The 27,500-nt window shown below is 33.2% G+C and overlaps 1 protein-coding gene across 2 annotated transcripts in view; it reads left to right on the top strand.

Annotated features, from left to right (window-relative positions):
• Positions 1-27,500, top strand: part of vps50 (VPS50 EARP/GARPII complex subunit) — a 481,936-nt gene that overhangs the window by 405,733 nt on the left and 48,703 nt on the right. For both annotated transcript variants that reach the window (XM_062029406.1, XM_062029407.1), the window contains 2 exons: positions 4,169-4,265; positions 12,346-12,504. In XM_062029406.1, the coding sequence (XP_061885390.1) occupies positions 4,169-4,265; positions 12,346-12,504 (256 nt within the window). The remainder of the gene's footprint in view (positions 1-4,168; positions 4,266-12,345; positions 12,505-27,500) is intronic.

Genomic DNA, 27,500 nt, shown 5'->3' with positions numbered 1-27,500 from the left:
CGATTAATCGATTAATAATCTGATAAAAGAGACTAACTACATTTCTATCCTTTCCAGTATTTTTTTTTTAAACAGCATAATGGCACCATACTTATTTTGATTATTGTTATTGTTATGTTATTGTTATTAATCTGTCGATTATTACTTCGATTAATCGATTAATAATTGGATAAAAGAGACAAACTACATTTCTATCCTTTCCAGTATTTTATTTTTTAAAAACAGCATACTGGCACCATACTTATTTTGATTATTGTTATTGTTATGTTATTGTTATTAATCTGTCGATTATTACTTCGATTAATCGATTAATAATTGGATCAAAGAGACAAACTACATTTCTATCCTTTCCAGTATTTTATTTTTTAAAAACAGCATACTGGCACCATACTTATTTTGATTATTGTTATTGTTATGTTATTGTTATTAATCTGTCGATTATTACTTCGATTAATCGATTAATAATTGGATAAAAGAGACAAACTACATTTCTACCCTTTCCAGTATTTTATTTTTAAAAAACAGCATACTGGCACCATACTTATTTTGATTATTGTTATTATGTTATTGTTATTAATCTGTCGATTATTATTTCGATTAATCGATTAATAATCGGATAAACGAGACAAACTACATTTCTATCCTTTCCAGTATTTTATTTTATTTTTAAAACAGCATACTGGCACCATACTTATTTTGATTATTGTTATTGTTATGTTATTGTTATTAATCTGTCGATTATTACTTCGATTAATCGATTAATAATTGGATAAAAGAGACAAACTACATTTCTATCCTTTCCAGTATTTTATTTTTTTTTAAAACAGCATACTGGCACCATACTTATTTTGATTATTGTTATTGTTATGTTATTGTTATTAATCTGTCGATTATTACTTCGATTAATCGATTAATAATTGGATAAAAGACACAAACTACATTTCTATCCTTTCCAGTATTTTATTTAAAAAAACAGCATACTGGCACCATACTTTTTTTGATTATTGTTATTGTTATGTTATTGTTATTAACCTGTCGATTATTACTTGTATTAATCGATTAATAATTGGATAAAAGAGACAAACTACATTTCTATCCTTTCCAGTATTTTATTTTTAAAAAACAGCATACTGGCACCATACTTATTTTGATTGTTGTTATTGTTATGTTATTGTTATTAATCTGTCGATTATTACTTCGATTAATCGATTAATGGTCGGATAAAAGAGACAAACTACACTTCTATCCTTTCCAGTATTTTATTTTTAAAAAAACAGCATACTGGCACCATACTTGTTTTGATTATTGTTATTGTTATGTTATTGTTATTAATCTGTCGATTATTACTTCGATTAATCGATTAATAATCGGATAAAAGAGAAAAACTACATTTCTATCCTTTCCAGTATTTTATTTTTAAAAAACAGCATACTGGCACCATACTTATTTTAATTATTGTTATTGTTATGTTATTGTTATTAATCTGTCGATTATTACTTCGATTAATCGATTAATGATCGGATAAAAGAGACTAACTACATTTCTATCCTTTCCAGTATTTTATTTTTAAAAAACAGCATACTGGCACCATACTTATTTTGATTATTGTTATTGTTATGTTATTGTTATTAATCTGTCGATTATTACTTCGATTAATCGATTAATAATCGGATAAAAGAGACAGACTACATTTCTATCCTTTCCAGTATTTTATTTTTAAAAAACAGCATACTGGCACCATACTTATTTTGATTATTGTTATTGTTATGTTATTGTTATTAATCTGTCGATTATTACTTCGATTAATTGATTAATGATCGGATAAAAGAGACGAACTACATTTCTATCCTTTCCAGTATTTTATTTTTAAAAAAACAGCATACTGGCACCATACTTATTTTGATTATTGTTATTGTTATGTTATTGTTATTAATCTGTCGATTATTACTTCGATTAATCGATTTATAATTGGATAAAAGAGACCAACTACATTTCTATCCTTTCCAGTATTTTATTTTTAAAAAACAGCATACTGGCACCATACTTATTTTGATTATTGTTATTGTTATGCTATTGTTATCAATCAGTCGATTATTACTTCGATTAATCGATTAATGATCGGATAAAAGAGACAAACTACATTTCTATCCTTTCCAGTATTTTATTTAAAAAAAAAACAGCATACTGGCACCATACTTGTTTTGATTATTGTTATTGTTATGTTATTGTTATTAATCTGTCGATTATTACTTCGATTAATTGCTTCATAATCGGATAAAAGAGACGAACTACATTTCTATCCTTTCCAGTATTTTATTTTTTAAAAACAGCATACTGGCACCATACTTATTTTGATTATTGTTATTGTTATGTTATTGTTATTAATCTGTCGATTATTACTTCGATTAATCGATTAATGATTGGATCAAAGAGACAAACTACATTTCTATCCTTTCCAGTATTTTATTTTTAAAAAACAGCATACTGGCACCATACTTATTTTGATTATTGTTATTGTTATGTTATTGTTATTAATCTGTCGATTATTACTTCGATTAATCGATTAATAATCGGATAAAAGAGACAAACTACATTTCTATCCTTTCCAGTATTTTATTTTAAAAAAACAGCATACTGGCACCATACTTATTTTGATTATTGTTATTGTTATGTTATTGTTATTAATCTGTCGATTATTACTTCGATTAATCGATTAATAATTGGATAAAAGAGACAAACTACATTTCTATCCTTTCCAGTATTTTATTTTTTTTAAAAACAGCATACTGGCACCATACTTATTTTGATTATTGTTATTGTTATGTTATTGTTATTAATCTGTCGATTATTACTTCGATTAATCGATTAATGGTCGGATAAAAGAGACAAACTACATTTCTATCCCTTCCAGTATTTTATTTTTAAAAAACAGCATACTGGCACCATACTTATTTTGATTATTGTTATTGTTATGTTATTGTTATTAATCTGTCGATTATTAATCGATTAATAATCGGATAAAAGAGACAAACTACATTTCCATTCTTTCCAGTATTTTATTTTTAAAAAACAGCATACTGGCACCATACTTATTTTGATTATTGTTATTATGTTATTGTTATTAATCTGTCGATTATTACTTCGATTAATCGATTAATACTTGGATAAAAGAGACCAACTACATTTCTATCCTTTCCAGTATTTTATTTTTTAAAAACAGCATACTGGCACCATACTTATTTTGATTATTGTTATTGTTATGTTATTGTTATTAATCTGTCGATTATTACTTCGATTAATCGATTAATAATTGGATAAAAGAGACAAACTACATTTCTATCCTTTCCAGTATTTTATTTTTAAAAAAACAGCATACTGGCACCATACTTATTTTGATTATTGTTATTATGTTATTGTTATTAATTTGTCGATTATTACTTCGATTAATCGATTAATAATCGGATAAAAGAGACAAACTACATTTCTATCCTTTCCAGTATTTTATTTTTAAAAAACAGCATACTGGCACCATACTTATTTTGATTATTGTTTCTCAGCTGTTTGTAAATGTTGCTGTTTATAAATAAAGGTTTATAAAAAAATAAATAAAAAAAAATTAAAATTAAATTAAAAAATAAATTTAAAAAAAGCCTTTGCGCATGCGCATAGCATAGATCCAACGAATCGATGACTAAATTAATCGACAACTATTTTTATAATCGATTTTAATGGATTTAATCGATTAGTTGTTGCAGCCCTAGTTCTATGACTGAGCTCGTTACTCAAATCAACGTCATAATTGAAATCAATGCTTGGTCCCCACAAAAAAGACCCATGTAACATGTAGCATGTCTTTTAAAATACACAAATTGTTAGAAAAGAAATGCTGTATAAAAACAAAGTACTGCTGTAGTTGTTAGTTAATATTAATACAGCATTTACTTTGGAGAGTGGACTTGTACGCTACCTCCTTCCAGTTGTCAAACACACCATCAGCAGCAGCCATATTTACATGGATAAACATTTGCAGCTTAGATATTATTTGCAGTTGGTCAACTCAAACTTGCTTACCCCCTTTTTTCTTCATTGCAAACGTTGTGTTTTACAGCTGGAGATTGACATCTTCTGTAACAAAAAGCAAAACGATGGTCCTTTTTCTTTCATTTAGTGTCTTTTTGGCCGAGCAGTTTGAGTCCCTGCAGTCCCAGTTGGACACCATGATGCCCGCTGCCAAGAAGCCTTTCCTGCAGCAGTTCTACTCCCAGGTACGACACACACACCTTTTTTGCTGGAATTTTTGGAGCCGAGGCACACTTCTTCTTTTTTTTCATTGAAAAAACATCCCTCAGTAGCATATATTGACCATTTAAAGCAGGGGTCACCAACGCGGTGCCCGCGGGCACCAGGTCGCCCGTAAGGACCAGATGAGTAGCCCGCTGGCCTGTTCTAAAAATAGCTCAAATAGCAGCACTTACCAGTGAGCTGCCTCTATTTTTTAAATTTTATTTATTTACTAGCAAGCTGGTCTCGCTTTGCTCGACATTTTTAATTCTAAGAGAGACAAAACTCAAATAGAATTTGAAAATCCAAGAAAATATTTTAAAGACTTGGTCTTCACTTGTTTAAATAAATTCATAATTTTTTTACTTTGCTTCTTATAACTTTCAGAAAGACAATTTTAGAGAAAAAATACAACCTTAAAAAGGATATTAGGATTTTTAAACACATATACCTTTTTACCATTTGAATTCTTTCCTCTTCTTTCCTGACAATTTAAATCAATGTTGAAGTAATTTTTTTTTTTTATTGTAAAGAATAATAAATACATTTTAATTTAATTCTTCATTTTAGCTTCTGTTTTTTCGACGAAGAATATTTGTGAAATATTTCTTCAAACTTATTATGATTAAAATTCTAAAAAAAATATTCTGGCAAATCTAGAAAATCTGTAGAATCAAATTTAAATCTTATTTCAAGGTCTTTTGAATTTCTTTTAAAATTTTTGTTCTGGAAAATCTAGAAGAAATAATGATTTGTCTTTGTTAGAAATATAGCTTGGTCCAATTTGTTATATATTCTAACAAAGTGTAGATTGGATTTTAACCTATTTAAAACATGTCATCAAAATTCTAAAATTAATCTTAATCAGGAAAAATTACTAATGATGTTCCATACATTATTTTTTAAAGTTTTTCTCTTCCTTTTTTCGGTTGAATTTTTAATTTTAAAGAGTCGAAATTGAAGATAAACTATGTTTCAAAATTTAATTGTCATTTTTTTCGTGTTTTCTCCTCTTTTAAACCGTTCAATTAAGTGTAAATATCATTAATTATTAATAATAACATAGAGTTAAAGGTAAATTGAGCAAATTGGCTATTTCTGGCAATTTATTGAAGTGTGTATCAAACTGGTAGCCCTTAGCATTAATCACTACCCAAGAAGTAGCTCTTGCTTTCAAAAAGGTTGGTGACCCCTGATTTAAAGTCATTCTCGTCAAATACCCGACGCGATTGTTCGATATTAATTCACACCGTAATCGTAACGGCGTTTGGGACGGGGTGGCTCGGACGGTGGCGCGGCCGTGCCAGCAACTTGAGGGTTCCGGGTTCGATGCCAGCTTCCGCCATCCTAATCACGGCCCACCTACCTCCCAGTGGCACCTGCACTGGTGTGTGAACGTGCGTAAATAAACATGAGAAAATTAATAATAATGAAAAAAAACAACCATTCGTGCATCACAAATTCTCTTATCTCATATAGGGTGCTAAAAGCGGGCACAAATAGACTAAAAAACAGTTTTTACCCAAGAGCCATAGTAGCATTAAACAGGCCTGAGTGAGCACAATGTGTCCGTCATGTCCTCATGTGTCATGTCTTTTGATTTTTTCGGACTATAATGTGCAATAATGTTATATGTGTATATGTATATATATGCATATGTATGGATATATGCATGTGTGTGGATATATACTGTACATATATATAGATACATATCTTCTTTTTTATCTTTTTTTTTTTTACCATTTATTAGGGGTGTAACGGTACACACAAATTTCGGTTCGGTACATTTGAGGCATTTAAGAAACTCCGCAAAAGAGGACATGTCCGGTGAAAAGAGGACGTATGGTTAGTCTATCCTAGCCCGTTAGCTGCTAGCATGCCGTGTGTTGTGCCTCGGTGTGCATTGTTTACACAACGTGCGTTACGCTACTTAATATGTCCGTGTGGAAACTCGCCGAACTCCGAACCGAACCGGAACCCCCGTACTGAAACGGTTCGATACAAATACACGTACCGTTACACCCCTAGTATTTATATTACTAAATTATTGTGTATGCACCTTAGGGGATCTGCTCCAATTTCGTTGTTCTTTGAACCTGTTCACTGTAATAATGACAATAAAACTCTATTCTATTCTATTCAAAGCAATTACCGTATTTTTCGTACTATAAGTCGCAGTTTTTCCAGTGCGACTTATATATGTTTTTTTCCTTCTTCATTAGGGATGTCCGATAATGGCTTTTTGCCGATATCCGATATTCCGATATTGTCCAACTCTTTAATTACCGATATCAACCGATACGATATCAACCGATATATGCAGTCGTGGAATTAACACATTATTATGTCTAATTTGGACAACCAAGTATGGTGAAGATAAGGTACTTTTTAAAAATAATAAAAAAATAAGATAACTAAATTAAAAACATTTTCTTGAATAAAAAAGAAAGTAAAACAATATAAAATCAGTTACATAGAAACTAGTAATGAATGAAAATGAGTAAAATTAAGTGTTAAAGGTTAGTACTATTAGTGGAGCAGCAGCACGCACAATCATGTGTGCTTACGGACTGTATCCCTTGCAGACTGTATTGATATATATTGATATATAATGTAGGAACCATAATATTGATAACAGAAAGAAATGGGGGGAGGGAGGTTTTTTGGGTTGGTGCACTAATTGTAAGTGTATCTTGTGTTTTTTATGTTGATTTAATTAAAAAAAAAAAAAAAAAAAAAAAAACGATACAGATAATAAAAAAAACGATACCGATAATTTCCGATGTTACATTTTAACGCATTTATCGTCCGATAATATCGGCAGGCCGATATTATCGGACGTCCCTATTCTTTATTATGCATTTTCGGCAGGTGCGACTTATACTCCGAAAAATACGGTATCAACCTGCTGCCACCTACTGATGTGGGAAAGTATTACTGAATTTTCCGGACCATAGGGTGCACCGGATTATAAGGCGCACTGCCGATGAGCGGGTCTATTCGGGTCTATTTTTATACAAAAGGCGCACCGGATTATAGGGCGCATTAAAGTGTCATATTATTATGATTATTTTCTAAAAGTAAAAGACTTCCTTGTGGTCTACATAACATGTGATGGTGGTTCTTTGCTCAAAATGTTGCATAGATCAGTGTTTCACATAAACTGCCAAGATACCTGTGGCGGTGGGGGCGTGGCTATGGGTGTGGTCACCATGACATCATCGAGTAATCTGCATAATATACTACAATATTTTGATTTTCTCTAAAAAGGCTCAAAAAATGTATACTTACTAATTAATAACAACAGTTTTGTTTTAAACGTCCATCCATCCATCCATTTTACAATATAATTACAACACTTTATGTACATATTTATATACAGATTTGAACAATAAGTTATTCACTGAAATATATTTATTAATTGTGGTTCTTACAAAAAATGTATCTTATAAAATGCATCATGAGACAGCACCCGACACTCAACAACGGCACATTGTTTGTAGAGCAGTGTTTTTCAACCTTTTTTGAGCCAAGGCACATTTTTTGCGTTGACAAAATGCGCAGGCACACCACCAGCAGAAATCATTAAAAAATAAAACTCAGTTAACGATAAAAAGTGGTTGTCGCAATTGTTGGATATGACTTTAAAGCATAACCAAGCATGCATCACTATAGCTCTTGTCTCAAAGTAGGTGTACTGTCACCACCTGTCACATCACACCCTGACTTATTTGGACTTTTTTGCTGTTTTCCTGTGTGTAGTGTTTTACTTCTTGTCTTGCGCTCCTATTTTGGTGGCTTTTTCTCTTTTTTTTGGTATTTTCCTGTAGCAGTTTCATGTCTTCCTTTGAGCGATATTTCCCGCATCGACTTTGTTTTAGCAATCAAGAATATTTCAGTTGCTTTTTATCCTTCTTTGTGGGGACATTGTTGATTGTCATGTCATGTTCGGATGTACATTGTGGACGCCGTCTTTGCTCCACAGTAAGTCTTTGCTGTCGTCCAGCATTCTGTTTTTGTTGACTTTGTAGCCAGTTCAGTTTTAGTTTGGTTCTGCATAGCCTTCCCTAAGCTTCAATGCCTTTTCTTAGGGGCACTCACCTTTTGTTTATTTTTGGTTTAAGCATTAGACACCTTTTTACCTGCACTCTGCCTCCCACTGTTTCCGACTTTAGCTACCTGCTGCCACCTACTGATATGGAAGAGTATTACACGGTTACTCTGCCGAGCTCTAGACAGCACATCATTTAATTACTGGTTTGCAAAAAATATTTTTTAACCCAAATAGGTGACATTAGACAATCTCCCACGGCACAGTGGTTGAAAAACACTGTTGTGGAATACAATTAGTGGTTTGCAAAAAAAAAAAATGTTTTGCAATAATTAGGTGACCTTGCAAAATGTCCCACGGCACATGAGTCGGTATCTCACTCCACACTAGCGTGGTTGAAAAACACTGCTGTGGATGCGCGTGTCTGACTCTCCCATGCAGCAGCACCGAGATCAAGCTAACCTTCAGTTGTGATGAAATGTGACAGATTTGACATTTAAATGTCCGAGCAAAATGTAAATGTGAAAGGATCTTTTCAGTAGCATTCATTAGTGCAGTGTTATTCAACCACTGTGCCGCGGCACACTAGTGTGCCGTGAGATACAGTCTGGTGTGCCGTGGGAGATTGTCTAATTTCACCTATTTGGGTTAAAAAATATTTTTTGCAAAGCAGTAATTATAGTCTGCAAATGATGTGTTGTTGTTGAGTGTCGGTGCTGTCTAGAGATCGGCAGAGTAACCGTGTAATACTCTTCCATATCAGTAGGTGGCAGCCGGTAGCTAATTGCTTTGTAGATGTGGGAAACAGCGGGAGGCAGCGTGCAGGTAAAAATGTATGTAGTGCTTAAACCCAGAGCCGGCCCGTGGCATAGGCCGTATAGGCGAATGCTAAGGGCGCCGTCCATCAGGGGGCGCCACGCCAGTGCCACAAATGTTGGAGAAAAAAATAAAAATAAAGTTGGTACTATTATTTCTAAATACAAAAAATAATCCCACGTTAATTAAAATGCAAAGTAAAGCCTATTTAATAGAAATATTATTTGTTACAACATTACAATCCCCCCCACCCCCGGACGGTGCGCCCCCTCCCTTCCCGTATCATGACTCTTACCACGTCAAAACGGCCAAAACTGTCAGGTGCCCAGGGAAGAAAAAAGAGAAAAGAAGAGGAGGAGAAACGAGAAAAAGACAGAGGTAGCAGGTAGGTAACGTTAGCCTACATGAAATTATTTGTCTGTTACAGAATGTGATAGTAACCTGGCTTTTTAGCGTTAAGCTAATGTTACATGATTCGGCAATTGCTAATCAATAAATAGCTAGTTCTGTTTTAACCTCGGGTTAATATTGTGGAGGGGGCTAAATTGTTATGGAAAATAATAATGTAACGTTAGGTAATTACAGTACTCCCACCTTACATTCCTCAGGGACATTTGTATTAGATCTTTTAAGCAGGTGTTTTTTGTTGACATTGTTATTGCCTTCTGGTTAGCTAATGTTTGCCCTGCAGGTAATAGTCACTTTTCCACCCCTTTATATATTAGGTATAGTTGTAAGCCTAGTTGTTAAAGTGCACATCATTAATGTTAATTAAGCAATATCACATGAGAGGGAATGCTGTTTTTTAATTGGAGCACTGCTGTGATTCGGTTAAAGATAATCATAACATAAAATTCTCATATAATATGTTAATTTGCTTTCTTTAAGTAAAAAAAAAGGTCAAAGACAAAGCTATTCGGTTTCTTGTGAGTTTATACACTTCACTGCCGATGTGGGGGGGGGGCGCCACCTAAAATCTTGCCTAGGGTGCCAGATTGGTTAGGGTTAGGCCTGCTTAAACCAAAAATAAAACAAAAGGTGAGTGCCCCTAAGAAAAGGCATTGAAGCTTAGGGAAGGCTATGCAGAACCAAACTAAAACTGAACTGGCTACAAAGTCAACAAAAACAGAATGCTGGACGACAGCAAAGACTTACTGTGGAGCAAAGACGGCGTCCACAATGTACATCCCAACATGACATGACAATCAACAATGTCCCCACAAAGAAGGATAAAAAGCAACTGAAATATTCTTGATTGCTAAAACAAAGTCGATGCGGGAAATATCGCTCAAAGGAAGACATGAAACTGCTCCAGGAAAATACCAAAAAAAAGACAAAAAGTAGGGATGTCCGATAATATCGGCAGGCCGATATTATCGGCCGATAAATGCGTTAAAATGTAATATCGGAAATTATCAGTATCGTTTTTTTTTATTATCTGTATCTAGGGATGTCCGATAATGGCTTTTTGCCCATATCCGATATTCCGATATTGTCCAACTCTTTAATTACCGATACCGATATCAACCGATATATGCAGTCGTGGAATTAACACATTATTATGCCTAATTTGGACAACCAGGTATGGTGAAGATAAGGTACTTTTTAAAAATATTAATAAAATAAGATAACTAAATTAAAAACATTTTCTTGAATAAAAAAGAAAGTAAAACAATATAAAAACAGTTACATAGAAACTAGTAATGAATGAAAATGAGTAAAATGAACTGTTAAAGGTTAGTACTATTAGTGGAGCAGCAGCACGCACAATCATGTGTGCTTACGGACTGTATCCCTTGCAGACTGTATTGATATATATTGTAGGAACCAGAATATTGATAACAGAAAGAAATGGGGGGAGGGAGGTTTTTTGGGTTGGTGCACTAATTGTAAGTGTATCTTGTGTTTTTTATGTTGATTTAATTAAAAAAAACAAAAAACGATACAGATAATAAAAAACCGATACCGATCATTTCCGCTATTACATTTTAACGCATTTATTATCGGACATCCCTATATGTATCGTTTTTTTATTTTTTTTTATTTTTTTTATTAAATCAACATAAAAAACACAAGATACACTTACAATTAGTGCACCAACCCAAAAAACCTCCCTCCCCCCATTTCTTTCTGTTATCAATATTCTGGTTCCTACATTATATATCAATATATATCAATACAGTCTGCAAGGGATACAGTCCGTAAGCACACATGATTGTGCGTGCTGCTGGTCCACTAATAATACTAACCTTTAACAGTTAATTTTACTCATTTTCATTAATTACTAGTTTCTATGTAACTGTTTTTATATTGTTGTACTTTCTTTTTTATTCAAGAAAATGTTTTTAATTTAGTTATCTTATTTTATTATTATTTTTCAAAAGTACCTTATCTTCACCATACCTGGTTGTCCAAATTAGGCATAATAATGTGTTAATTCCACGACTGTATATATCGGTTGATATCGGTATCGGTAATTAAAGAGTTGGACAATATCGGGATATCGGCAAAAAGCCATTATCGGACATCCCTGAGAAAAAGCCACCAAAATAGGAGCGCAAGACAAGAAGTAAAACACTACACACAGGAAAACAGCAAAAAAGTCCAAATAAGTCAGGGTGTGATGTGACAGGTTGTGACTGTACACCTACTTTGAGACAAGAGCTATAGTGATGCATGCTTTAAAGTCATATCCAACAATTGCGACGACGACTTTTTACTGTCAACCGAGTTTCGTTTTTTAATGACTTCTGCTGGTGGTGTGCCTCCTCCGCATTTTGTCAGCGCGAAAAATGTGCCTTGGCTCCAAAAAGGTTGAAAAACACCGCATTAGTGGTTCGGTCCAGCTACTAAGTAGTTGGCTGTGGAATGAAGTATTGTGGAGGCACACGTTGCATTTCCACGCCACCTTTTTCTTTTTGAACCAATTTCTGCTCCACTCTGCCTGGATTCTGCAAAGAAAATGATCTGTCACTCAAAAGCGTGCGAGCTGCTTTTCCTTTTTGCGTACACTTGACATTTGAGATGTTGGAATGAATTGAATTGAATGCCATGTTGCATGATTTTACGGCTGTAAATGTTATCACACACACACACACACACACACACACACACACACACACACACACACGTGTCACCAGATAGGTATGCCAGACTGCTACTGTTGTGTGGACAACTCCATGTCTCCCCTCTGGCAGACCGTGTCCACGGCCAGTGAACTGCGGAAGCCCATATACTGGATCGTGGCGGCCAAGGCCATCGACTACGAGCAGATGTTGCTCTTGATGTCGGGCGTCAAATGGGACATCAGAGAGATCATGTCCCAGCATAACATATACGTGGATGTCCTCTTGCAGGTAATGTTGACGTGTAAATAATTGCATGAACCAGAAGCATACATTTATGACCATGTAGCCATCAACGATACTAATAACTAGAGATGTCCGATAATATCGGTCTGCCGATATTATCGGCCGATAAGTGCGTTAAAATGTAATATCGGAAATTATCGGTATCGGTTTTTTTATTATCAGTATCGTTTTTTTTGTTTTGTTTTTTGTTTTTTTTGGGTTTTTTTTATTAAATCAACATAAAAAACACAACATACACTTACAATTAGTGCACCAACCCAAAAAACCTCCCTCCCCCCATTTACACTCATTCACACAAAAGGGTTGTTTCTTTCTGTTATCAATATTCTGGTTCCTACATTATATATCAATATATATCAATACAGTCCGCAAGGGATACAGTCCGTAAGCACACATGATTGTGTGTGCTGCTGCTCCACTAATAGTACTAACCTTTAACAGTTAATTTTACAAATTTTCATTAATTACTAGTTTCTATGTAACTGTTTTTATATTGTTTTACTTTCTTTTTTATTCAAGAAAATGTTTTTAATTTATTTATCTTATTTGATTTGATTTGATTCATTTTTTTAAAAAGTACCTTATCTTCACCATACCTGGTTGCCCAAATTTGGCATAATAATGTGTTAATTCCACGACTGTATATATCGGTTGATATCGGTATCGGTTGATATCGGTATTGGTAATTAAAGAGTTGGACAATATCGGCATATCGGATATCGGCAAAAAGCCATTATCGGACATCCCTACTAATAACCACAGTAAAACTCCCAATGGTTCGTGTCAGGTTCAAACACTGATGACATCTATTAAACAGACAAACAAGCAAGGAATTAAACAGAGACATGATGAAATTTGGCTCGATGAGGAGAAACGCCTAGACCTAGTGTCCCACCACGCTCTGACGAAACATTGTACACCTCTTTTATTTGGACTTTCCCTGATTACATGGCAACAGCTGTTTCTAAAGGGAGGGGGGGTCATAAACAGCCGTGGCCTTTGGTTACAAAACAGTTCAAAGAAAAGGTGCCTGGAAGGGGGTCAGGTCCTGCTTCCTCGCCGCTTTGTAGATCTCGGGTCAAGACAAAACGTTCCTGTGGATTACAATACGTCAAAGAAACCGACACCTTCATGTCGCTTCCCATCCTACACAGTGGAGTTTTACAAGCCCTTTGCTTGGTAAGATCAAAGATAGCTTTTGTCTGCCCGCCGGGAACTCATTGAAACTAGGGATGTCCGATAATGGCTTTTTGCCGATATCCGATATTCCGATATTGTCCAACTCTTTAATTACCGATACCGATATCAACCAATATATACAGTCGTGGAATTAACACATTATTATGCCTAATTTGGACAACCAGGTATGGTGAAAATAAGGTACTTTTAAAAAAAATTAATAAAATTAAATTAAATAAATTAGAAACATTTTCTTGAATAAAAAAGAAAGTAAAACAACATAAAATCAGTTACATAGAAACTAGTAATTAATGAAAATGAGTAAAATTAACTGTTAAAGGTTAGTACTATTAGTGGACCAGCAGCACGCACAATCATGTGTGCTTACGGACTGTATCCCTTGCAGACTGTATTGATATATATTGATATATAATGTAGGAAGCAGAATATTAATAACAGAAGGAAACAACCCTTTTGTGTGAATGAGTGTAAATGGGGGAGGGAGGTTTTTTGGGTTGGTGCACTAATTGTAAGTGTATCTTGTGTTTTTTATGTTGATTTAATTAAAATAAAAAAACAAAATAAAAAAACGATACCGATAATAAAAAAAACCGATACCGATAATTTCCGATATTACATTTTAAAGCATTTATCGGCCGATATCAGCCATCCGATATTATCGGACATCTCTACTAATAACCACAGTAAAACTCCCAATGGTTCGTGTCAGGTTCAAACACTGATGACATCTATTAAACAGACAAAGAAGCAAGGAATCAAACAGAGACATAATTTAATTTGGCTCGATGAGGAGAAACGCGTAGGCCTGTACCCTTGCACAGTGTCCCATTACGCTCTGACAAAAGATTGTACGCCTCCTCTTTTATTTGGCGTTTCCTTAATTACGTGGTAACAGCTGTTTCTAAAGGGAGGGGGGTCATAAACAGCCGTGGGCTTTGGTTACAAAACAGTTCAAAGAAAAAGTGCCTGGAAGGGGGTCAGGTCCTGCTTCCTCTCCGCTTTGTAGATCTCGGGTCAAGACAAAACGTTCCTGTGGATTACAATACATCAAAGAAACCGACACCTTCATGTCGCTTCCCATCCTACACAGTGGAGTTTTACAAGCCTTTTGCTTGGTAAGATCAAAGATAGCTTTTGTCTGCCCGCCGGGAACTCATTGAAACTAGGGATGTCCGATAATGGCTTTTTGCCGATATCCGATATTGTCCAACTCTTTAATTACCGATACCGATATCAACCGATACCGATATCAACCAATATATACAGTCGTGGAATTAACACATTATTATGCCTAATTTGGACAACCAGGTATGGTGAAAATAAGGTACTTTTTAAAAAAATTAATAAAGTTAAATTAAATAAATTAGAAACATTTTCTTGAATAAAAAAGAAAGTAAAACAACATAAAATCAGTTACATAGAAACTAGTAATTAATGAAAATGAGTAAAATTAACTGTTAAAGGTTAGTACTATTAGTGGAGCAGCAGCACGCACAATCATGTGTGCTTACGGACTGTATCCCTTGCAGACTGTATTGATATATATTGATATATAATGTAGGAACCAGAATATTAATAACAGAAAGAAACAACCCTTTTGTGTGAATGAGTGTAAATGGGGGGAGGGAGGTTTTTTGGGTTGGAGCACTAATTGTAAGTGTATCTTGTGTTTTTTATGTTGATTTAATAAAAAGAAAAAAAGAAAAAATAGAAAACGATACTGATAATAAAAAAACCGATACCGATAATTTCCGATATTACATTTTAAAGCATTTATCGGCCGATAATATCGGCCGGCCGATATTATCGGACATCTCTACTAATAACCACAGTAAAACTCCCAATGGTTCGTGTCAGGTTCAAACACTGATGACATCTATTAAACAGACAAAGAAGCAAGGAATCAAACAGAGACATAATTAAATTTGGCTCAATGAGGAGAAACGCGTAGGCCTGTACCTTTGCACCGTGTCCCACCACGCTCTGACGAAAGATTGTACGCCTCCTCTTTTATTTGGCGTTTCCTTGATTACATGGTAACAGCTGTTTCTAAAGGGAGAGGGGGGTCATAAACAGCCGTGGGCTTTGGTTACAAAACAGTTCAAAGAAAAGGTGGGGTCAGGTCCTGCTTCCTCTCCACTTTGTAGATCTCGGGTCAAGACAAAATCTTCCTGTGGATTACAATACATCAGGGGTCACCAACCTTTTTGAAAGCAAGAGCTACTTCTTGGGTACTGATTAATGCGAAGGGCTACCAGTTTGATACACACTTAAATAAATTGCCAGAAATAGCCAATTTGCACAATTTACCTTTAACTCTATGTTATTTCTAATAATTAATGATATTTACACTTAATTGAACGGTTTAAAAGAGGAGAAAACACGGAAAAAAATGACAATTAAATTTTGAAACATAGTTTATCTTCAATTTTGACTCTTTAAAATTCAAAATTCAACCGAAAAAAAGAAGAGAAAAACTAGCTAATTTGAATCTTTTTTAAAAAAATTTAAAAAATAATTTATGGAACATCATTAGTAATTTTTCCTGATTAAGCTTAATTTAAAACATTTGATGACATGTTTTAAATAGGTTAAAATCCAATCTACACTTTGTTAGAATATATAACAAATTGGACCAAGCTATATTTCTAACAAAGACAAATCATTATTTCTTCTAGATTTTCCAGAACAAAAATTTTAAAAGAAATTCAAAAGACTTTGAAATAAGATTTAAATTTGATTCTACAGATTTTCTAGATTTGCCAGAATATTTTTTTTGAATTTTAATCATAATAAGTTTGAAGAAATATTTCACAAATATTCTTCGTCGAAAAAACAGAAGCTAAAATGAAGAATTAAATTAAAATGTATTTATTATTCTTTACATTAAAAACAATTAATTTACTTGAACATTGATTTAAATTGTCAGGAAAGAAGAGGAAGGAATTTAAAAGGTAAAAAGGTATATGTGTTTAAAAATCCTAAAATCATTTTTAAGGTTGTATTTTTTCTCTAAAATTGTTTTTCTGAAAGTTATAAGAAGCAAAGTAAAAAAATTAATGAATTTATTCAAACAAGTGAAGACCAAGTCTTTAAAATATTTTCTTGGATTTTCAAATTCTATTTGAGTTTTGTCTCTCTTAGAATTAAAAATGTCGAGCAAAGCGAGACCAGCTTGCTAGTAAATAAATACCATTTAAAAAATAGATGCAGCTCACTGGTAAGTGCTGCTATTTGAGCTATTTTTAGAACAGGCCAGCGGGCTACTCATCTGGTCCTTACGGGCGACCTGGTGCCCGCGGGCACCGCGTTGGTGACCCCTGCAATACATCAAAGAAACCGACACCTTCATGTCGCTTCCCATCCTACACAGTGGAGTTGTACAAGCCCTTTGCTTGGTGAGATCAAAGATAGCTTTTGTCTGCTCGCCGGGAACTCATTGAAACACAACGTTTTGTGATAACTGTGATACAATTATTCTGACACTAGTGGTCACTGTTGTCCATAGTGCACAACAAAAGCAAGTATAGTTAACATAACTGAGGCTGGAAAAAATTGGGCGAGGCACAATTACGTGTTGGCGGCTTTTTACACAATAATGACCGAGGGTAGTAAAACTGCACCGTCATTATATTGCACCATTTTTGGGCCGTGCCTCACAGACACCATTTGAAATAAATAAGGATTTTGATGTTCCCGCAAGAAATACAAGTTAGGTATTGTGTCCTCGTCCCCTGACGAGAAGACAATCTTCCATCATGCTGACTGAATACGAGCAGGCGGATGGAGAACGGATGCAAACACTAAAGCAAATATATCACAAGTGACAGGAGGTCACGCTGAAACTAACTTTGTTTTGTTCTCTGTGAGGGCACGCTTTTCAATGCAAAATATTTGCGTATTATGGACAGATTACATAAAGAACATCTGAACCAGTGACGTGCGGTGAGGTTCATGGCTGGTGAGCAGGCCCGGCCCTAACCAATCTGGCGCCCTATCGGCAGTGAAGTGTATATACTGTGGATAATGCATATGTTTAAGAGTTATTTCTTTATTCATAATCATGTTTGAATCAGGGGGGAGATGGGGGCTTTCTTTGTGTGAAAAAGAGTTGCTTTTTCCTTTGGAATGCCAGATCAACTTGGGCTACGCATTTGTATGTGTTGTTCGAGGCTGGTCTCTATTCTCAAATATTTGACAATAAATTACAAAATACCTATACTGTGCTTGGTGGTACCTTTGAGATCAGTTTATATGTCATCTAAGGAACTTGGGACTGACCAGCGTTTTACATCCCACTTGGAGGAACATCTGGTCAAACGCAACAATACTCACAAGAAACCGAATAGCTTTGTCTTTGACCTTTTTTTTTTACTTAAAGAAAGCAAACTAACAATCAGAATAGTTAACAAGATTTAAAAAAAAAAAAATAAATAAATAAATTAATACAAAAATAAAAAATGAATATATAAAATACAATATTTTTACACACATAAACACAAAATAAAACGTGTCAACAAGTTGCATAAAATAAATTAAAAATACAATATAAAGAAGGCACTGCACAAAACAAGATATCAAACCAGTATGACTTTAACAACTATATTACTAAAAAAGGGGATCCTACAGAGTTCTCTATTTGTGCTTTTTAATATTGCATTAACTAGAATGACTTACAAATTACTGTACACCAGGGAGTACTGTAATTACCTAACGTTACATTATTATTTTCCATAACAATTTAGCCCCCCCCCCCACAATATTAACCCGACTTTAAAACAGAACTAGCTATTTATTGATTAGCAATTGCCGAATCATGTAACATTAGCTTAATGCTAAAAAGCCAGGTTACTATCACATTCTGTAACAGACAAATCATTTCATGTAGGCTAACGTTACCTACCTGCTACCTCTGTCTTTTTCTCGTTTCTCCTCCTCTTTTCTCTTTTTTCTTCCCTGGGCACCTGACAGTTTTGGCCGTTTTGACATCTTGTGTTGATTTTTTGATGTGGTGACGTCCAAAGAGTCATGATACGGGAAGGGAGGGGGCGCACCGTGCGGGGGGAGGGGGGGGGCGTAATGTTGTAACAAATAATATTTCTATTAAATAGGCTTTACTTTGCATTTTATTTAACGTGGGATAATTTTTTGTATTTAGAAATAATAGTACCAACTTTTTTTTTTGTTTTTTTTTTCTCCAACATTTGTGGCGCCCCCTGATGGACGGCGCCCTTAGCATTTGCCTATATGGCCTATGCCATGGGCCGGCCCTGCTGGTGAGGCACGGACTTCATCACAGTCAGGTTTACAAACATATGAACCCTAAAGAGTATCTTATTCACCATTTGATTTTTTATTTTTAAAAGCTCATACCAGCATTCTTCCCTGCTTGGCACGCAGCATCAAGGGTTGGAATTGGGGGTTAAATCACCAAAAATGATTCCCGAACTGCTCCCCTCACCTCCCAGGGGGTGAACAAGGGGGTGGGTCAAATGCAGAGGACAAATTTCACCACACCTAGTGTGTGTGTGACAATCATTGGTACTTTAACTTAACTTTAACTTTACACATACAAACTGTAGCACACAAAAAAGCACATTTTATTAAAAAAAACGTTATTATGGTCTTACCTTTACTTATAAATGAAGTCCATGCGCCTCTGTTGTGCTGGATTAATGCACCCCCGCCGTAGAATGCACCCCCTGACGGGAGTGTCATATCAACTAAAGCCCACACTTAAACTTTCCACGTGCAAGATTGAATCTATTTAAAAAAGTTATTTAATAAGAAGCCAAAAAGTGCAAAAACAATAATGTTCGTGTTGGAGGAGTTGTGAATGACTGCAGGGCCACAACATTAGGTACACCTGCAGACTGTAGCACGGATTTCATATTTCACTCATTCACAACTCCTCCAACACAAACATTATTGTTTTTGCACTTTTTGGCTTCTTATTAAACAACTTTTTTAAATAGATTCAATCTTGCATGTGGAAAGTTTAAGTGTGGGCTTTAGTTGATATAACACTCCCGTCAGGGGGTGCATTCTACGGCGGGGGTGCATTCTCTACCACCAGGAGGCGGGATTACTGCGAGCCTCAGCCAGTGTGTCTTCGCAGCCGTTTTATGAATGCTCAGCACAAGAAATACGTTACACACATACAGTTGTTGACAAAATACACTGTACATTATATACCTCAGCTAACTAAACTATGGAAATGTATAATCTAGTTGAATAAAATACAAATAATCTAAAACTGGTGAAGTTAAATGGAAAATAACTTTATAGTATAATCACTGGATACATATAACAATTTAAATTTTTTTTTTTCTTTTTACATTTTTTTTCTTTCCATGATGGTAGGTGAGGCCCCGCCTCCCCCGCCTCTAGTGACCACACGTCACTAATCTGAACAATACTGGCTGTTGTTCAGGAGTGTCAAACTAGGGCCGATTTTAATGATAAATATATATAAGAGTAAATGTTTAACCATTTGCTTCTTGATATTATTACACAACTGCCTAGTCTAGGGTGTCCAACATTTTTGACTTAGGGGCCGCATTGGGCTAAAAAAAAAAAAGTTGGCCATGGTCCTAAAGCTGACTGCATGTTAAATAACTATATATATATATATATATATATATATATATATATATATATATATATATATATATATATATATATATATATATATATATATATATATATATATATATATATTATGGCTGCAACAACTAATCGATTAAAATTGATTATAAAAATAGTTGGCGATTAATTTAGTCATCGATTCGTTGGATCTATGCTATGCGCATGCACAGAGGCTACTTTTTAATTTTATTTTTTTTTAATAAACCTTTATTTATAAACTGCAACATTTACATACAGCTGAGAAACAATAATCAAAATAAGTATGGTGCCAGTATGCTGTTTTTTTACAATAAAATACTGGAAAGGATAGCAATGTAGTTTTTCTCTTTTATCCGATTATTAATCGATTAATCAAAGTAATAATCGACAGATTAATTGATTATCAAATTAGTTGTAAGTTGCAGCCCTAATATATATATATATATATATATATATATATATATATATATATATATATATATATATATATATATATATATATATATATATATATATATATACAAATATATATATATATATATATATATATATATATATATATATATATATATATATATATATATATATATATATATATATATATACACACACACGTACGTATATGTGTGTGTATATATTTTGATATATATATATGTATATATGTATACATATATAATGTGTATATATATATGTATATATACATATATATATATGTGTGTATATATATATATGTATATATACATATATATATGTGTATCTATATACACATATATGTATTTGTATATATATATATATATATACGTATGTGTGTGCATATGTATATATATGTATACATATATATGTATATATATATATATATACACACACACGTATATATGTGTATGTATATATATACATATATGTATGTATATACATATACACAGTATATATATATATATATATATATATATATATATATATATATATATATATATATATACACACACATACGTATATATGTGTGTATATATACATATATATATATATATATATGTTTATGTGTATATATATACTGTATATATTTATATATATATATATTTATGTATATATATATATGTATATTTATATATATATGTATATATTTGTATATTTATATATATATGTATATATTTGTATATATATATATGTGTATGTATATATATGTATATATATGTATGTACTGTATATATATAAATATATATGTGTATGTGTATATATATATATATGTATGTATATATATATATATTTGTATATATATATATATATATATATATATATATATATATATATATATATATATATATATATATATATATATATATATATATATATATATATATATATATATATATATATTTTAGTGTGTCCTGATACCAATATTTTGGTACCGGTACCAAAATTATTTTGATACTTTTCTAAATAAAGGGGACCACAAATTTTTTTTATTATTGTCTTTATTTGAACAAAAAATGTTAGTGTACATGAAACATATGTTTATTATTGTAATTTAGTCCTTAAATAAAATAGTGAACATACTAGACAACTTGTCTTTTAGTAGTAAGTAAACAAACAAAGACTCCTAATTAGTCTGCTGACGTATGCAGTAACATATTGTGTCATTTATACACCTATTATTTTGTACACATTATGAGGGACAAACTGTAAAAACGAATTATTAATCCACTTGTTCATTTACTGTTAATATCTGCTTATTTTCTGTTTCAACATGTTCTATCTACATCACTTATTCTTCTCTTCTTTGATACTTGACATTAGTTTTGGATGATACCACACATTTGGGTATCGACTCGATACCAAGTCGTTACAGGATCATATTCAAAGTCCTCTGGGACGTATTTCCTGAGTTTATAAACATAATATTAATTTTTTTTAAACGAAAGAAGTTGTGATGCCTAAAAACTAAAAACTAAGGAGGAGCATATGCATGTTTTCATTTGCATATTTCTTTTGGGACAAGTGCCAGCAGAAATGAGCACCAGAACTTGACTTTCAAATTATTTGGAATCCTGTGAGCTGAAAAATGTGTGTTGGAATTCAAAGTTGTAATCCTGTCTGTGGAAGCCACCCGCTACTAAACACTCACTTTTATGCACACTCATCATACATTTTGCATATGGAAAAGGCCAGAGAAGGTTAGTGGGGTGTTCAATCACATACCCTCCTTACACTCCATAGATGATGAATACATTCATATATGATACAATATTCCACTCACAGGGTAAAAAGTGAAGGGAATAACTTCAACTCGCCTCTTGAATCCCCAAATGGCTCACAGACCTTTGCCTGGATCCACGTCAAGTCCAACTAATGTACAAAAGCAGTGAAGTTGTCACGTTGTGTCAATAAAAAGAGAACACAACAAATCCTTTCCAACTTATATTCTATTGAATAGACTTCAAAGACAAGATATTTCATGTTCACACTGAGAAGATACTTTTTTGTGTGCAAATAATCATTAATTTAGAATTTAATGGCAGCAACACATTTACTACGAAGCCACGCTGTTGTAACACGTGGCTTGGCATTGTCTTGCTGAAATAAGCAGGGGCGTCCATGATGACGTTGCTTGGATGGCAACAAATGTTGCTCCAAAACCTTTCAGCATTAATGGTGCCTTCACAGATGTGTAAGTTACCCATGCTTTGGGCACTAACACACCCCCATACCATCACACATGCTGGCTTTTACACTTTGCGCCTAGAACAATCCGGATGGTTCTTTTCCTCTTTGGTCCGGAGGACACGACGTCCACAGTTTCCAAAAAACAATTTGAAATGTGGACTCGTCAGACCACAGAACACTTTTCCACTTTGTATCAGTCCATCTTAGATGAGCTCGGGCCCAGCGTTGCGGGCGGCGTTTCTGGGTGTTGTTGATAAACGGCTTTGGCTTTGCATAGGAGAGTTTTAAGGTGTAGAGACCAACTGTAGTTACTGACAGTGGTTTTCTGAGCCCATTATCTTACTCGTTTTTGAATCCGTACGTGGTCTTGCCCCACCTTACCTCTATGTCCCCACCCGGTCCCTCAGGTCAGCTGATCCTGGAGGTACCCAAATCAAAGCGCAAGCTCAGAGGGGACAAAGCCTTCTCTGTTGCGGGTCCCAAACTCTGGAACCATCTCCCTCTCCATGTGAGACAGACCCCTTTTTGGCTACTTTTAAGACCCTTCTTAAAACCCATTTTTATTCACTGGCTTTTAACCCAGCATGAGACTTTAAACGGTTTTTATCTAACAAATTGTTCTTATTATTTGCTTTTTCAATGTGTATTTTACTTCTGTTTTTAAATGTTATTTTTTAGTCTGTCCTTTGCCTGTATTTCTTTGTGGTGTTTAATACAGCCCTTTGTTCTTCAACTCTGGTTGTTTTTAAAAGGCTTTATAAATAAAGTTGGTATGGTATGGTATGTGGTGATATCCTTTACACACTGATGTGGATTTTTGATGCAGTACCGCCTGAGGGATGGAAGGTGACGGGCATTGCCGCTTCCGTGCAGTGATTTCTCCAGATTCTCTGAACCCTTTGATGATATTACGGACTGTAGATGGTGAAATCCCTCAATTCCTTGCAATAGCTGGTTGAGAAATGTCGTTCTTAAACAATTTTCTCGGGCATTTGTCGACAAAGTGGTGACCCTCGCCCCCGTCCTTGTTTGTGAATGACTGAGCAATGCATGGAAGCTGCTTTTATACCCAATCATGGCATTCCTCAACTTTCTCAGTCTTTTTTGCCACTTTTGCCAGCTTTTTTGAAACATGTTGCAGGCATTAAATTCCAAATGAGCTAATATTTGCAAAAAAATAACAAAGTTTCTCAGTGTATTTTATTTTATTTTATTGTATTTTTTTTTTAAATTTTTATTTTATTTTAAACAACATAAAAAAAGACACAAGATACACTTACCATTAGTGCATCAACCCAAGAAAACCCTCCCTCCCCCATCCACACTCATTTACACAAAAGGGCCTGTCTCTTTCTGTTGTTAAAAGCTTCTGGTTCCTACAATATAGAATAATACAGTCTGCAAGGGATACAGTCTTTACATCAGGGGTCACCAACGCGGTGCCCACGGGCACCAGGTTGCCCGTAAGGACCAGATGAGTAGCCCGCTGGCCTGTTCTAAAAATAGCTCAAATAGCAGCACTTACCAGTGAGCCGCCTCTATTTTTTAAATTGTATTTATTTACTAGCAAGCTGGTCTCGCTTTGCCCGACATTTTTAATTCTAAGAGAGACAAAACTCAAATAGAATTTGAAAATCCAAGAAAATATTTTTAAAGACTTGGTCTTCACTTGTTTAAATAAATTAATTATTTTTTTTACTTTGCTTCTTATAACTTTCAGAAAGTCAATTTTAGAGAAAAAATACAACCTTAAAAATGATTTTAGGATTTTTAAACACATATACCTTTTTACCATTTAAATTCCTTCCTCTTCTTTCCTGACAATTTAAATCAATGTTCAAGTAATTTTTTTTTTTTATTGTAAAGAATAATAAATACATTTTAATTTAATTCTTCATTTTAGCTTCTGTTTTTGCGACGAACAATATTTGTGAAATATTTCTTCAAACTTATAATGATTAAAATTCAAAAAAATTATTCTGGCAAATCTAGAAAATCTGTAGAATCAAATTTAAATCTTATTTCAAAGTCTTTTGAATTTCTTTTAAAATTTTTGTTCTGGAAAATCTAGAAGAAATAATGATTTGTCTTTGTTAGAAATATAGCTTGGTCCAATTTGTTATATATTCTAACAAAGTGCAGATTGGATTTTAACCTATTTAAAACATGTCATCCAAATTCTAAAATTAATCTTAATCAGGAAAAATTACTAACGATGTTCCATAAATTATTTTTTTATTTTTTCAAAAAGATTCGAATTAGCTAGTTTTTGTCTTCATTTTTTCGGTTGAATTTTGAATTTTAAAGAGTCGTAATTGAAGATAAACTATGTTTCAAAATTTAATTGTCATTTTTTTCGTGTTTTCTCCTCTTTTAAACCCTTCAATTTAGTGTAAATATCATTAATTATTAATAATAACATAGAGTTAAAGGTAAATTGAGCAAATTGGCTATTTCTGGCAATTTATTTAAGTGTGCATCAAACTGGTAGCTCTTGCTTTCAAAAAGGTTGGTGACCCCTGCTTTAGAGCACACATGATTGATTGTGTGTGCTGCTGGTCCACTAACATTTTCATTAATTACTATTTTTATGTAGTTGTTTTTATATTGCTTTACTTTCTTTTCTATCCAAGACAAAGTATTTTTCTTTTTCTTTTTTTTACTTTTATTTATTTATTTATTTATTTATTTATTTTCATTTATTTATGTTATTTTATTCCACATAAAAAAAAGTAAAATAAAAAAAAAGTTATTAAAAAAAAAAAAAAAAAAAAAAAAAAAAACAAACAAAGGACCTTAACTTCACCAGACCGGGTTGTCAATGAAATCAGATTGTTCAAAAGGGTTCTTAAAACCAGGTCCAGTTCAGATAACGTCCAGATCGGGCTCAGCAACACATACCTTCATTTATGTACACTTAAAATAGGGAATACAACAACAGATTGCATATCATATATAAACAAAATTACATTTTCAAAATAAGCCTTTGAGGACTTCCCATCTTTTTTTAATGTTTTTTGGCATCATTATCGTTTTCAACCATATCATTTTCTAAAGTTAAAAAATACTGAATAAATGTTTTAAAGAAAGAAATACTAATGCTAGGTTCACACCAACGGTGCTTTAAAGCGGCGTTAAAGCGGCGTTAAAGCGTAACAAAGCGTGATTAAAGCGTGAGGGTCGTAATGGATGGTGGGAAAGCTTGTAGTGAAGCGGGACATGCGGCAAGTTCGCCAAAAATTTTTAAACGGTTTAAAAAAATTCTGCGCTCTGTCAAGAATGGAATAAAGCGCAGAGAGCGTATCAAAGCGTGACAAAGCTCAGCAAAGCTTGACTCAAAGCGTAGGAAAGCTTAACAGATGTTGGTTGAAAGCGCGGACCCCAGTCTACAACTACAAATAGGAAGTGACTGTGATATTGACTAGTGACATTGAAACTTTTATGTAAAACCAACACAGGATTACAAATCCATTCTCTTTTGCATCATTGCCTTTTTTATACGATGATCATTGTTTCTGCACTTCTGCTGTTTGATGTTGCAGTTTGACATTACTGTCTATCATTTTTCTGTATGAAAATGTTAATAATAAAGACAATATGTTACGTTTTATAAAAGAAATGCCTTTAATTAATTTCAACTAGCATAAGAAATGAAAGATAGATATTAAGATGACAAAAATAAAAGAAATGAAGATATAAAACATAATATAACGGAAAAAAAGAGAAATTGAAAAAATAAATGAATATAAAAAATGGGTGGATAAAACAAATGCCTTTTAATATTTTCAACTAGCATGAAAGATATTTATTAAGATGACAAAAATAAAAGAAATGAAGATATAAAACATAATATAACGGGGAAAAAAAGAGAAATTGAAAAAATAAATGAATATAAAAAATGGGTGGATAAAACAAATGCCTTTTAATATTTTCAAACAGCATGAAAGATAGATATTTATTAAGATGACAAAAATAAAAGAAATGAAGATATAAAACATAATATAACGGGGAAAAAAAGAGAAATTGAAAAAATAAATGAATATAAAAAATGGGTGGAAAAAACAAATGCCTTTTAATATTTTCAACTAGCATGAAAGATAGATATTTATTAAGATGACAAAAATAAAAGAAATGAAGATGTAAAACATAATATAACGGGGAAAAAAAGAGAAATTGAAAAAAAAATGAATATAAAAAATGGGTGGGTAAAACAAATGCCTTTTAATATTTTCAACAAGCATGAAAGATAGATATTTATTAAGATGACAAAAATAAAAGAAATGAAGATATAAAACAATATAACGGAAAAAAAAGAGGAATTGAAAAAATAAATGAATATAAAAAATGGGTGGAAAAACAGTATACTGAGTTTTTCACATTTTTTTTCTTATTTTTGTTGTAACAATGCACAACAGAGCTTGATAATCGTGTCAGAGCCTGATTTAAAGCGTCAGGATCGCATCAAAGCGTAATAAAGTTCAATAAAGCGTAAT

Source organism: Entelurus aequoreus, linkage group LG20 (assembly GCF_033978785.1).
Source record: "Entelurus aequoreus isolate RoL-2023_Sb linkage group LG20, RoL_Eaeq_v1.1, whole genome shotgun sequence".
In the NCBI taxonomy this organism is placed as follows: Eukaryota; Metazoa; Chordata; class Actinopteri; order Syngnathiformes; family Syngnathidae; genus Entelurus; species Entelurus aequoreus.
The sequence above is the reverse complement of the archived record's forward strand: the minus strand, read 5'-3'. Positions and strand labels throughout refer to the sequence as shown.